This window comes from Mesocricetus auratus, unplaced genomic scaffold (assembly GCF_017639785.1).
Source record: "Mesocricetus auratus isolate SY011 unplaced genomic scaffold, BCM_Maur_2.0 contig_6584_pilon_obj, whole genome shotgun sequence".
NCBI classification, from domain to species: domain Eukaryota; kingdom Metazoa; phylum Chordata; class Mammalia; order Rodentia; family Cricetidae; genus Mesocricetus; species Mesocricetus auratus.
The window spans coordinates 53125-68564 of NW_024433464.1; the positions used below are offsets into that span (position 1 = coordinate 53125).

At 41.5% G+C, this 15440-nt stretch overlaps 1 protein-coding gene across 7 annotated transcripts in view; it reads left to right on the forward strand.

The window, feature by feature from the left end:
- The window catches only part of LOC121138480 (spindlin-2-like), a 30195-nt gene extending 17635 nt beyond the window's left edge, over positions 1 to 12560 (forward strand). For all 7 annotated transcript variants that reach the window (XM_040741161.1, XM_040741164.1, XM_040741160.1 and 4 more), the window contains one exon: positions 11756 to 12560. In XM_040741161.1, the coding sequence (XP_040597095.1) occupies positions 11756 to 12507 (752 nt within the window). In that variant the 3' untranslated portion in view covers positions 12508 to 12560. The remainder of the gene's footprint in view (positions 1 to 11755) is intronic.
- Positions 12561 to 15440: the final 2880 nt, after the last annotated feature.

The window sequence follows — 15440 nt, forward strand, 5'->3', positions numbered from 1 at the left end:
AAATTGATGGCAGAGGAAGTGGGTTTCTAAAGCCAGACTTGAGGGTGGGCCAGGAGTGTGGCCTTGCACTGGGTCACTCAGTCATTAGACAGCCAGTGCTCTGGTGCTCCTAGGATGAGGGCCTCAACCATGTCAGGGGTTGCTATAAATATACAGTCTTGACCCAGACCTAACTTGTTTCTGTTTCTTTGTTTGCTTGCTTCCTTTTTCATTTGCCTAGCAGTAGTTGTCACATCCTTTAGACAGGTGGGCCATCCTGTAGCTACAGAGTCCAATCATCTGGACAAGTATATCACAGAGCATTTCCATGGACCCAAACTTTGGGTTAAAAACCCTTTTGTAATGTCTTTTGTTTTGTGTACAAACAGATGAAAATGTTTTGAGACATTTGGAGTCAAAGTCAGAGCTGTTTTTCAAGCCTCAAATGTCTGTTGTTTAGTCTCAGTCCAGGTTAGGGCCTCAGTGCTCTCTTTGTGCTGATGTATAAAGGTTTTGCTATTTCCACAAACTCTGGTATCCAGGGGCAGCAATAGCCAGCTGTACCTAGGAACTCTTCAACATGTCTCTTAGACTTTGTAGTTGGGGTCTGAAGGATGGCAGCAATCCTACTCTCTGAGATAGTCTCCTCTCTTCAGCACATAGCCAAGTAGGTTAGCCTTCTACAAATGTGGGCTTTTGTAACAGACATTTTGTAGCCCAATGTCTGTAACTCTTGCAGCAGTCTCTCAGTGGCCCTTTTATAATCTATTTTCCCAGAAAACCTCTCATGGAAGGGCAGGAAGTCAGCATCTAATACCTTTAAATCCCAGGACAGCCTGGTACAGATATGTTGCCCACTGTAACCTCCTTCTGGGTCTGTCTATTTAAAAGAAATGATGGGTTGGCTCATCTCTGCCAATGGGAAGCAGAAGAATACATCTTTCAGGTCCAAGAAAGTGTACGCCTGTTTCTCTGGAAGAATCAGTCTTATGTGAATCAGAGGTCCCAGGTGTCTTCACAGGCAGGAGAACAGTATTCCAGGGTGACTGGCAGGGGACTAGGGTGTTTGTCTCTTTAGGACAGGCAATATGGACGGCAAATCCCCCATTTGTGTCCAGCGTCACTGGGTATTGATTGATCTTGACGTGGGTAGCTGAAAGTGTCAGTCCTGGGAGTCAGTTCCTTCTGACAGAGGGTGAGACACCAACATTTTTGGGTAGCATCTGTAAGTCTGATTGTGTCTCATCCTCAGAGAAGGTGACAATGGCTTTTCAATTTATGCAAATGATCTTGTTCCAATCAGTTCTCTGTTGTTAATTTTAAAATTTATTTATACTCTTATATTTCATTTTATATTCCAACCACAGTTCTTCCTCCCACCCCTCCTCCAGACTCCCCATTTGCCTTCCTGCAGCCCATCCCCAGTCCATTCTTCCTCAGGTGTAAGGGCTCCCATGAGGAGTCAAGAAAGTCTGACACAATAGGTTCAGGCAGGGCCAAGCCCCTCTCACATGTATTAAGGCCAAGCCTGGAATCCCACAATAGGGAATGGGCTCCAACAAACTAAGTCATGTACCAGGTTTGTATCATGGTCTTACAACCAGGGGCCCCTCAGATAGTCCAGGCTTCACAACTGTCTCCCACATATGTAGGGCCTAGTTCAGTTCCCTGGAGTCACCACAGCTGTCTGTCTAGAGTTCATGAGTTTCCACGAGTTTGGTCCTGCTCTCTCTGTAGATTTCTCCATCATGATCTTGACCTCCCTTGCTCATATATACCCTCCTCCCTCTCTTTGACTGGATTCCAAGAACTTGGTCTAGTTCTTTGTTATGGATCTCTGCCTCTGGTTTCACCAATTTTTAGATTAAGGCTCTATGATGATAGTTGGGGTAGTCACCAGCAACTGGGTCCTACTTATTAATCTTTTATTTTTTAACTTTTATAACTTTATTCTAATCTTTTTAGCAGTTATCTTTAATCCTTTAAAAGGACCTAGCAAAAGTTGTTTAAAGTTTCCTTTATCAGTATTCCACAGAAGTGAAACTTTGTTCATTCTGTCCAGGCTGCATTGCCTAGCAGTGATCTCCTTTTCCTGCCCAGGGTTTTTTGTTGTTGTTGTGTGTTTTGGGGTTTTGGGAGTTTTTGTTTTATTTCTTTTTAGCCTTTTTTTAGAATAGTGGAGTTTATGGATCGCTGGTTTATAAAGACACATAAATCATGAAAGAAAAAGGAGTGAAACTTTCTCTTTACCTTCGAGTTCAACACAGGGGCAATTTTCCTATTCCCAGGGGCTAATTAGAGCAGGCACAGGGCTGAGGGAATGTTCATCTGGGGAAACTGTCTCCCTCTCCCTGTCTACATTCCACTTAGATGGCTGAGGGTCCTGGATGAGAGGCGTGGCCCCTCCCACTTCCCCATAGGGACCAAACCTGACTGTGAGCAGGAGTCAAGCAACAAAACAAGCAAGCACTCCTGCTCCAGGATTGAGATAAGTGGAGATTGGGGCAGGGTTCTCTGGATGACCAGGCAGAGCCGAAAGGATTTGGGGTCCTAAAAAGGAAGGTGTACAGATGTTGAGTACGTGGAAGGTGTCACACCAAAGTAAGTCATTGGTCAATATAGGGAAACAGAGTGTACAGAAACATACACACGTACACACACACACACACACACAGAGAGAGAGAGAGAGAGAGAGAGAGAGAGAGAGAGAGAGAGAGAGAGAGAGAGAGAGAGAGAGAGAGAGGAAAGGAGGAGAGGAGTGGCCACCATTCATATCATTCATTCATATACCTGAACAGAGAGAGGGATCCACTGACATCTCACATGGATCCATGACACTGAATTCGCAGCCATGTCCCACCTCTCTCCTATGTGTCCAAACGGAAGGTGCCTTAACCACACTCTCCTCTGGAAGTGACAAACCACATGACTTTCTAATTTGTTTCCTTTTAGGGTGGAGGTATCAGATCCTTCTGAAGCGTTAGGTGGTGAATAAGCAAAGGTAGTCCTGGGGACCTGGAACATCTCAGGTTATGAGCCTCTTAGAAGTTCCCTGACCATTGTACTCTTCCTTACTTCAAAGAGTTCTGAGACCCCTGATGTCTCATACTCTGATCTCTGGTATCTTGTTGGGACTTCCAGAGATATTATGAGGTATTCACAAGAGAAGCCTTCTCAGACATAGCTTTAAAAGAGTAGAAAGTTTTTATTCATTGCCCTCGACTACACTGAGTGTTCAGGATCCCAGTCTAGCATTGTGCACAAAAACTACATCCTGGGTTGACACACTTCAGTTAACAAGAACAGTTAGCAGAAGCCGAACTACAGAAGCTGGAAAGCATTTAGAAACTTTCCCAGAACTATGGAATTTGATGGATTAGGTCTTTGTTTCATTTTTGGCAGTTGGTACTATCTACATGCTTAGTTTTATAGCCTGGATAGTATTTCCACCATGTAGTGTGTTATGTTGAGGTCTGGGGCCCTGTTACACTTTTCATTGGAATCCAGAAGGAGTACTTTCTAATACCAATGAATGGATGCTTTAACCAGCAGGATAAATGAACATTTTAGTTTGAATGAAGATAGCAGGGGGAAAAAGCGTCCTTTTTCCGTGTTCTTTTATGTGGGCTACCACTAGAAGGTATTGCCCAGATTTAAGGTGGATCTTCATATGGAAAAGATCCAATCAAGAAAAGCCCTCACAGGCCTGGCCAGATGCTTGAATTTTAGAAGAATCCCTTAACAACCAAAATTTGTCATCTCACTTACATCCCTTGTCAACCTGACACATAACCACATCTCCCTATGCTTAATTTCCAAATTAAAACAGAGTCCAGTCCATAATATCACCTCACATGATATATCTATCACATGTACAACCACAAATGCATTAAATTTTAAATAGTGGCAATTCCCCCTTTAGAAACGCTTAGCATTTTAATGATTTTTAACTTAAATATGATAGTAACCACTGATATTAGCTCAGTGTATGTTATACTACATGATAAAGAAATGGAGCACAAATATTTGCTTAATGTGGTCTTGACAAAATAAGACAAACATGACAATTGCAATTCTTTTTGTGGGGGTTCGAAACAGGGTTTCTCTGTATTGTCTTGGAGGCTGTCCTGGAACTCGCTCTGTAGACCAGGCTGGCCTCGAAGTCACAGAGATCCACCTGCCTCTGCCTCCCGAGTGCTGGGATTAAAGGTGTGTGCCACCAACGCCTGGCTCATTGTAAAATCTTAATAATTGCAATTGTTTTTTCTGTAGTTTGTCACATGGCCTTAACTGATTTTAAAACTATCTTCCTCTACTACGCCTTCTGTATTTCCCCTACACTCAGCAAGAACCTCAGCAGGTCTTGGCTCTTTTCCTGGAAAAGTGACCCATACCTTCATACCTGAAGGGTCTGGGATATATGATAGTTACATCATGTTAGGTGGAATTATGACACGGATACTCTTTTCATTTTGAAATTAGGCATGATCCTTAATTATCCTGCCAGGACTCGGCTGTTGTTGTTTCCCATCAACTTTAATCACAGGACAAGATAACACCAATAGATGCCCTAAACTATCTCCTGCACTCCAAACATCATCTTTCTTATCTCCTTTGTGGAGAAAGAGTCTAATTTCCCACTTGCTAATCTGGATCAATCACCCCTCCGAACACTGTTATTCCTTTCTTAGCCTGTTGGCTAAAGGGTATTAGAAGCCCAAAGTGGCCAGGAGGAAGTCTAAGCTTCCCATTCAATGGAATGTTGTGTCTCATGGAAGAAGCAATTCACATTTGGAATCAGACCAGTGGAACTTAAGGTCCCAAGAATAGTTAGCAAAAGTTTCCTACAGATTTGCTATGTATGATAGTAAGTGGAAACATTCCCATTTCTATCCTTTGCTTCCTGGACCCATGAATCTTGGCTATGGGAGAATCTGCACCATGCATTGTACTCTGATTCAGTTGTATGCCCAGGTCTCAAGAGAATAATTGGCACTGTAACTAAGTCTTCAAAAGACCATTTCACTATTCTAACCAGTTGCTTAGGGGTGGTGAGGAATATGGTAAGATAAGTGGTTTCCATGAACATGGGCCCACTATCACACTTATCCACTTCTCTGACTGTGAAGTCAATGCCTTGATCCAAAGCAATACTATGTGGAATACTGTGCTGATGGATAAGGCATTCTATAACTCCCACAGATCATACTTTTGGAAGAAGCATGACACACAGTGAAGGCAAATCTATAACCAGAAGTACCTATTCTACAAAGGATGAAGTATAGGCCATTCCAACAAGAAATTGGTTCAATGTAGTCAACCTGAAACTGGGTCACTGACTGTGTACCCTGAATAATGATGCCAATTTCTTTTTAATAGAAGGTTGTAGATAAGAAATTGCCTTGAGTCTCAATAAAACACAGACTTTGAATTTTAAAGTAATATTGGAACTGCTGAAGAGTATGAGAACTTTTGAAGTGGGACTGAATGAATGCATTTTTTATTATAAGACAGCCATGAACTTAGAGGAACAAAGGGTAGAGGGATATTCCTAAAAAGTAATGTTTAGAGTGCTTGAAAGTTGGCTCACTGGTTGAAAGCACTAACTTCTCTTCTAAAGGACCTGGGTTCAATTCCTAGCATCCAAATGGCAGTTTACAACCATCTGTAACTCCAGTTCTAGGAAATCTGATGTCCTTTTCTGTCCTACAAAGACACTGCATGTGCATGGTACACAGGCACACATGAAGGAAAAACACTCAAAACAGATAGTATTTTTAAGCTATAGTTGTCAAGTTGGCAAGGGGTGGACTTGTAATGATCCATATTGATTTCTAATTTGACAGGATCTAGAGGCATTGAGAGGATAAATCTCTGGGCATGTCTGTGTGGATTTAATTGATTTGGTTAATGGAGTTGAGAAAACTGTTCTAACTGCCTGACTAAATGAAAAAGAGAAAGTGAACTATCAGGGTCATTTCCTGCTGCTTCCAAAAATCCAGATGCAATGTGATCAACTAGCTGCCTGCTTCTCCCATTTCTTTGTTTGTTTTTGTTTTTTGAGACAGGGTTTCTCTCTGTAGTGCCGGCTGTCCTGGAACTCACTTTGTAAACCAGTCTGGCCACAAACTCACAGAGATCTTCCTGCCTCTGTCTCCTGAGTGCTGAGATTAAACATGTATGCACCACTACCCAGCTGTTTCTTCCATTTCTCTTGCCATGTCTTCCCTGCTGTGATAGAATGTATGTATTCTCTAGAACTGTCAGTCAAAATAATCTCCTTAAATTGCTTCTTGTCAGTTATTTTGATACAGCTATGAGAAAAGTATCTAATGTATTATGGACAAAGTGGTGACTTGGAGAAATTGTGGAGTTTGATGTGATGACCATAGCATAACCAGGAGGAGATAGGTGCAGATAGTCCAAGTATCTTAGAATAAAAAAGCAAACAGATGTGTCTTGGAGAACATAGATTCCTGTGTGGTTAGCAAGGAACTATGCGATACCACGGCTTACAAATACATTGTATGATCCATATTTTACCCTCTGCCTTCCTTCATTGTTACCTTTTATTTCATTCAGCATAGATTAAACATACTGCACACTCACACACACGAACAAACAACCATTTAATCCCTGAGAAGTTCAATGGACATATTGTAGTTCAGTCTGGCTCAGAGATAGGAAAGGAAAAATGAGGCTTACTCATTAAAGGGGGAAGAAAGGGATTCAGATGATTCTTGAGCCTTTTAAGATGAAGTACTTACTAGCAACAGTACTTGCAAGGAGTTGTACACACACAGTGAGAACCTCCACAAACACATTATCAGTTGGCTATGCTTTCTGTCATTGGGTTTCTGAGCTGGCTGCTTCCAGGCCAATGATCACAATACAAATCATTCTTGAGGCAAATCACCAGGAACCAAGCATGGTGATCATGGGTCTTTGTTTTCCAGTACAACAAACTAATTAATGTGACAGGTTTGGTATGATGTAATGGGACAATGTCAGGGATACTTTCAGTAACATTCCCTTTGCCCCATTCTTAAAATCACTTTAAATGTGTCTCCTGATAACTGTGCTTTAGAATGGAAAGGGTAGACAGACCAGTACTCAAAAAACATAGATTTTTTTGTTCCAGATTATGTTTATACTAGAATTCCTGTGCTGGGTTCCAGATTAAGTTTATATTACATATCCACACAATACCATCATATATGCTTAGTCTGTAGAATGCAACTAAAATCTATCAACAGATGTATGGCCAATTTAGTAAATGGAACATAGAGGAACTGCTGTAGAATTCTGAGAATTCTGGCCTTGCAGAGGTACAACAACTGTTTCAAAGAATCACAATAAGCATTTAATTGTGGACAGTGGGAGCCAAAGAACAGTGATGGCAAGATGATGTCAGTTAGTTTGAGAAAGAGATAAAGAAGGGCAAGAAAACTGAACATGAGGATAAATTGATTGACCTTAAAACCTATATGGTTTTGTGAACGTAAAAAGTAGAATAAGTGAAAAATATTGGGAAATGGGTCCTTTTGTGGTCGGTGTTGTTCTTTTGCTGAAAAGACCAGTAATGAAACACGAACCTCCAATCAACAAACCCATGTGGATTTTATTGGTAGAAGAAGGGTTAGGTGTTGACCAACCAGGAGCAGAGATGGGAGGGTGTGGGGTATGAGCTTAAAAGGGGAAGCTTGAGCATGTGCACTGAGTGACATAGTGATGATGATGACATGCCTATGCTACTGTGCATGATCTGCCCATCCTCTTGGGGGTGGGGTTAGCCTAATGCTGAAAGTTCCAACAGTCAGTGTCTAAGAGGCCACCATTGGGAAACGAATAGTCCTCTAGCTGTGATGGTGTTAGAAGAAATACTTTATAAAATAAAATCAAAGGCTTTATGTCGTTGGTAAAATGGTATGTAGGCTAGTACTCGTCAGTTATTCAAGAATATGTTTGTACTAAAAGTTTCAAAGATTTTTCAGCAGAGGAGATCTGTCCTAACTTGTAAACCCAATATGACCTTTGACGTCCTGAACACTTAGTCTCTCCTTAGTAGTTACCTTTAGGAGGTTTGACAACTCAAAATTGTGAATGTGTAAGAATAGTCATAAATACAAAATTGTGAATGTGTAAGAATAGTCATAAATGGAGCTGATCCAATTCTCTGAAGACCTTCAGAAGTGAAGGATACATCACCACAAATCTTATAAGAACAACAGTAGCTTGAAAATGAGGCATTAAAAAGTTTTAAATAAGTAAATTGTTTGGAATGGCATGAGAGAAACAAATTTTGCAATAATAATAGGAAAAGTTTCAATTATATTTCAAAATAATAACTCAAAGATGCTCTGAATATCGTCAGTGAACTCAATAGCCCCCATATCAATCCTTTTTTGTTGTTTAACACCCAGACAATTAGTTTGGGTTGATTGCCTCCAAATTAAGAGTAGGCTTTTATTGTGATAAACTAAATGGAACTACATTATGAGGTAAACGTGTTTAGTTCTTAAATCAGCATATAAAATGGATCTAAAATAACTGGACACAGCATTGCGAGGGGCTACATTACAATGGGAGGCAAATGACCTATGATGATACAAAATAATTTTGAAAAAAAATTTATTAAGGTTTTACAATGAGCCAGGCATTGGTGGCACACGCCTTTAATCCCAGCACTTGGGAGGCAGAGACAGGCTTATCTCTCTGAGTTTGAGGCCAGCCTGGTCTACAGAAAGAGTTCCAGGACAGCCTTCAAAACAGTACAGAGAAATCCTGTCTCAAAAAACAAACAAAAAAAGATTTTACAATGAAATGACTCTTTTTCCCATTGTCTGTGAATGTGAAAGCATTTATCAGCTAAACTGTTAGACAGCTCTAAGTTTTTCTAGGGTGAAAGTGACAACACAAAGTAGAAGACTGAGGAAAATTTGGCTTTTGGTGGCATAACAGTGTATTTGCATGCCAGGACTGCTTTAACAAAGTAGCATAGACTTAGTGGCTTAAACAAAAAATAACTTATTTTCTCAAAATTGTGAACTTCCTAAGACTGAATAAAAGGTTTGTCTTTTTTTTCAGGGCATTTCTCTTAGATTCTAAGCGTTGGTCTCCACTAATGTCTTCGGATGACCTAATCTGAGTATCCCTGTATTCTAATTTCTTATAAGAACTCCAATTATATAGGGTTATAACAGATATATTTGATTGAATTTGCCTTAATTACCTGTATAAAGACCCCATCCCCCAAAAATGTCACATTCTTAGGGGCTTTGTGCTGAAATTAAAATAAGACTTGATAGGGCAATAATTCAGACCTTAACAATGTGTACCTAGATTAATAACATGCTGCATTTGTCAAACACTTCAAACGAAAAAATCCGTTAATTGAAAAAAATCTTATTTTGTTTTACTGAAATGTAATAGAAAGCACCCTTATACAGCATCTAATATTATTTCCAGAATCAAAGGTTGTCTACCACAAAATATACATAAACAGAAAGGACAGGAAAATGAATCACCATAGCAGTGTATGATGAACTAACCCAATTTATTTATAAATTGAAATCACAATGACAATAATTTACAGGTAAAACTAGGTAGGTTTTTTTTCAAAAGCAGGTTTTCAGATATAATGTATACATACGCACTGTTTTAAAGAAACACAGAGCAGCTGGGTGGTAGTGGCAAATGACTTTAATCCCACCACTGGGGAGGCAGAAGCAGGCAGATCTCTATGAGTTAAGGCCAGTCTTGTCTACAGAAGTGAGTTTCAGAACAGCCCAGTTTACACAGAGAAACCCTGTCTAGAAAAAGAAAGGCAATTTGAAACATGTTAACAGGTGTGTTTGTCAATATGCTATACAAAGAACTATGCCTGTGCCTAATGTAACTGAACCGAGCTACAAGTTGGGATTATGTGACTCTGGATATCCTCATCATCATAGGGAAAATCATTATTAGTGTACATTAATTAATGTCTATTTATAAATATGCACAGAGTGTATACACAAAATTATCTATTCCAGAAACGTATCTATGACCAAACTTTGTGAACTTTGTGTTTATGTGTGAAATGGACAGTGTAAGCAAGGGGCACAGTAAAGAGACTACTGAGGTGGCTGTTCCAGGGTAAGGATGGAAGGTTTTTATTGTAGGTAAGAGAAAAAGAACATCCAGGGGCATCTGGAAGAATCCAGAATAATGAGAAAATAAAAAAGACTGCACATTGCCAAGGTCTAATGCAGGGCATGGAAAAGTTATGTGGGTTACAAAAGATAATGAGTAGCTGTGGGTAGGGAAGCCCATGATCTGAAGCAGCCTGGGAGTTTAGGAGAGGGGAGCAAGTGAGAAGGGCCAGGATCTAGACCTGGACTTTAAGGTGTTTAACAAATATGTGTGAAAAGGTACAAAAGCTGCCTGAGGGCCAGCAAGGGCTTTGATATGCAATCAGAAGAATATGTCAGTAGCTAGTCATTTGACCCTCAGGCAGAGACAATGGAAATGACTCCTTTGGGCTAACAAACCAGTTTCACTGGTTCCTGAGGAATGCTGACTTTTATCTAACCACCAGAAATTCTATTATATTTCAGTTTGAGCTAACCTTAGAAGCAATTTTGGAACAAGTCAGTGGTCCTGCCTTTTAGGGAGGAGAAGTAGTATACACTTTGGACCTTAGGACCTTACTATATGACAAAGCAATTAAAGAATTTCAGAAACAAAAGTACCTGAAGCAACAGTATGAGAAAGCCCAGAGAAGAGAATGAAACAGGGCTCACAGTAATGAACACAGGGAAAGAAGAGAAATGCAAGAGGTGCTCCAGACCAAAACAAAAGCAAACAAAAAACAACCACCAACAACAGCAGCAAAAAAAGAGCCCTGCAAAATCAAGCACAAATGAGAAAAGACTCAAATAAACACTCAGAATAAGAGAGGTGCACAGTTGGTTAACTCCCAGGTGCCAGTGCAGCTGCCTCCACCAGAGGACAGCAGAAGGACCCACCAGCCCACCAGCGGCAGGACACCACCAGTGATCCCATAGCCTGCCCTGATATCATTCAGGACAGTCTTGGTGGGCAGACAAGCGGGCAGGCTGGTGGTTCCTTTCTCTGGGCTCTGGCGAGCCCTGCCTAGTATGGGCACTCTCGCCTTGGACTTTTAAGGGAGGCGGTTGTCTGATCCCCGCGTGCAGAGTCCCGGAACCCCACTACAGGATGCCCTGCGAGACCAGGTCCTAGGTGGGCACCAGGCAGGAGCTGTGTGGGAAGGGACCGGCCTAAGGGACAAACAGAGTAGCACTGGGCACATGGAGCACACAGGGAGGAGGACCTGGGCAGCTATAGGGGCCAGGCGTAGATTCGGAAAATAGCACAGAGGAGCCAGGATGTGAGTACCTGAAAGCAGCCAGGGTCCCCAGGTGGGGATGCTCAGGGCACTGAGGTGAAAAGGCAAGGTGAAGAGAGGAGAGGCTCTTTGCCACATTTCTCCTCCTCCAAAGAGGTTAATGCCTGGGGCCATGGGCTCAGGCAGCTGAGCCTAAGAGTGGCCAGTTCTGGTGAAGCTGAATTCCTAATCCTGCTGGTTATCTGCCACCCAGCTGGGGCCCAGGGAAGCTAGAGCAGCAGAGAACAACAGCATGTGTATAGCCAGGTTTGTCCTCAGGCTTCTTGGGGGCAGTTAGGGACCAACACAGGTGCTTAGGCTTCCCACTAGGAGAAGTTGGCCATTTGGCCCCTTAGCTAATGGTCTCCTCCTTTTTCCCCTCCTCAGCCATGGACCCAGGACCCAGCAACCTGAATTCCTGGAACCAAGGGATCGAAGGGCAACCCAACATGCGTACTGAAGGACACCATGACTCTAACACCAACGAGGTTGCAGAACCCATCGCAACAAACGCTGCCCAACATAGCATCGTGGGCTGCAGAATTTCCCACCAGTGGAAAGAAGACTGGCGCGTCACCTACTGGAAGGGAGTCGTTGTAGATCAGATAGCTATAAACCCCTCCCTATATCTGGTCAAATATGATAATGTCGATTGCGTGTATGGATTGGAACTTTATAAAGATGAGAGGATATTGTCCCTTGAAGTTCACCCCGAAAATGTAGACACATCCCAAGTCTCCGATCCCATCCTTGCTGATACCATCATTGGCAAATCAGTGGATCACAGGTTTGAGGGAGAACAAGGGATTTCCAAATTATGGAGAGGGCTGGTTCTAGATCAGGTGTCGGTCATGAAATCCTGGTTTTATATTACTTATGAAAAAGACCCAATCTTATACATGTACCAACTTGGCGATGATTTTAAAGAAGGTGACCTCCGCATTGTGCCACATGTAGAAGTACCTCCACTTAACTTAGATCTTGAAATTAGAGGCAAATATGTGGTGTATGGCCAGAAAGATGGAACCACCAAAATTGGCATGATAATCCACAAAGTTGATTCAAGACCCTCTGTATATTTTATAAAATTTGAAAATGATTTCCATATCTATGTTTATGATTTGGTGGAGAAAATCTGATTGATTGGCAAAGCAATGACTCCACTGTGAAATAAAGTTGTACTTCCTAGATACACAGAGACTGCTGCTTCTGAGTGTGCTGGCAGCTCACCGTGGGCTTAACGGTTGGATGTCCTGTCAAATACACATTTCTGTGGGTATGGGGTGCTGTCTGTGAGCAGTTTCCCTTGTGGAAAATGCTGGGAGTGTGTGGGGACACCAGACCTTGAGCAGAAACCCACTTCCCCTTCGGCCTGGGAGCAGACATCTATGTAATGTTTACTGAAAACAATTCAGTGCTTTAGGGCTCAGATAGGGCTTGCTCACTGAAATACCATGCCTTTCACACCCCTTACGGCTAGATGCCTCTTCCTGTTTCCCTGTGGTGTCTCCCCGATTCTGGGGCCGGAGATTAGACCACCAGCCAGGAGGAAAGAATGGTATGTAGATGAATGGCAGAAGTCCTTAAAAAGGGAAGCTCCTTTTTCTTAGAGACACTTCTCCTGAGAGCTCTCCTAAGCGGACTGGGGTCTCCTCCTAAGCTGACTTGGGAAGCATAAAGTTTTCTTAAAGCAACCGACCGGTCTCTGTGTCATCTATCCCGACCACCTCGCTACATTCTCGGATGCAGGCCGCACAGCAGGTGCGACAATTGGAGGTCCCACCGAGATCATGAAAGCGAGGTAAGTGAGCGGGTTCGTCTCTTTTTCTGGCCAGGGAAAGATTGGGGAAAAAAAGAAAAGAAACCTTGGGGAATAGTTCTGGGAAGCTCGAATTACAGTATCAAGTTAAAAAGTTACTTAAAGGACATGGGACTACAGTAAAGTCTAAAACCTTGGAAGGCTTTTTAAAATGGATTGAACGTGGGAGTCCATGGTTCATTACTGGGGGAGACTTAAATGTCCCAGATTGGAAGGATGTTCACTATGATCTTTAGAGTCGGGTGTTGGTGGCATATGCCTTTAATCCCAACACTCGAGAGACAAAGGTAGGTAGGATGGAGGCCATCCTTGTATATAGAGCGAGTTCCAGGACAGCCTCCAAAAGGATAGAGAGAAACTCAGTTTAAAAAAAAAAGGAGGGTAAAATAAGAAATAAAATAAAAAATCTCCAGTCTTTCACCTGATCCACTGAGGTCAGGAAAGTAAAGAAAAACTGAGAGATTTAAAAGACTGGCCAACAAGTAAGGCTATAAGTAAGGATGTATTAAAAAGGGGTACCAAGCTAGGGGTACCAAATTAAATGTCTAGGCCTTTGCCTAACAAAGGTCAAAAAAGAAAAGCGAAACCTAAGAAGTTGCCCTCAGTTGGAGGGTGGATTGGAAAATCATCCTCAATGGGAGGATGGATTAAAGATAGATAAATTTAAAAAATTGGTGAAGTTAATAAATAAGGCCAGTCTTTCACCTGATCCACTAAGGTCAGGAAAGTAAAGGAAAACTCAGAGATCTAAAAGGATAGCCAACAAGTAAGGCTATAAGTATGTATTAAAAAGGGGGTACCAAGCTAGGGGTACCAGATTAAATGTTTAGGACCTTGCCTGACAAAGGTCAGGAAAGAAAGGGAACCTAAGAGATCACCCTCAGTTGAAGGGTGGATTGGATTAAATGTTTAGGCCCTTGCCTGACAAAGGTCAAAAAAAAAGGGAACCTAAGAGATCACCCTCAGTTAAAGGGTGGATTGGATTAAATGTCTAGGCCCTCACCTAACAAAGGTCAGGAAAAAAGGGAACCTAAGATAAGAAGTTGCCCTCAGTTGGAGGGTGGATTGGAGGATCATCCTCAATGGGAGGATAGATTAAAGATGGGTAAATTAAAAAAATTGGTAAAGTTAATAAATGAGATGTTAGTATTCAGTAAAGAAAAAGACAAAGGTATATAAAATAAAAATGTTTGGTTACATTTATATGGGGTAGGTTATTGATACAAATTTAAGGTCAATTTTGTGAGTCATCTCTAAAAACTTTTGGCAAAAGCCTGGCCTTTCCACTTTGCATCTACAGAATTACAAGGAGTGGGTATGGCTGTAGCCCCTGAGTGTAGCTCAAAACTTCTCTAATGAAGAAATGACGAGGGACATACAGGACTTTTTCAACCTTTTGTTTTAATTCAAAGATTGACTGGAGTTGTTCTGTTAAAGAAGTTTCAGTTCAACAAACTAATCATAACCTAGGCAAGGAGAGATATGTATGCATGGTCTGTGTGTATGGACGTGGCCACGTCAGTATGTATGAAGTGTGAAATGTAAATGCGTGAATGTTGACAAAAGCAACTGTTCTAATTGCCTTGGATATGATTAAAGGGATACTTAAATCCCTTCAAACAGTTAAAAACTACCTAAATCGATTTAGATATAGCCAAAAGAAACATCCAGTCAGTCGGTTAATATTTTAACAAAAAAATTCAAGTTAAGCCCTCAGAGCCAGTCAGAGAGAGAGAGAGAGAGAGAGAGAGAGAGAGAGAGAGAGAGAGAGAGAGAGGTTTTTTCAGGGAACTGTCCTGCCGCTTTGGCAGGCCCCCACCCCCAAAGGTGTCTGTGTAGATGCAAATTAGGCCTTGTCAGCTCAGATGCAAATGAGGCCTTGTCAGCTAGTGAGAGCTACAGGTTAGAAAAAAAAGGACTATTTGGGACATAGTATAGTTTACAATCCTTAAATGATTCTCAAAGGTACTTAATGGTTATGTCCCTTTTAAAGGACATCTACTAATACTTTAAATAGTGATCCCAATTCACCTAGATAGTTGACTAAGGAGGGTAGACAAATCCTTCTACTGTTATGGTCCAACTTCAACAGTTCAAACAAAATTTAAAAATAAAAGGGAGTAATGTCCCCAGTCTCCACATGATTCATTAAATAATCCACTCCTCATTTAAATATTTATAAAATATAAATGCCAGTGAGGAATCTGCTTCAGACAGATTCTGACATAATGAAAGTTAAATAACTATTACTCA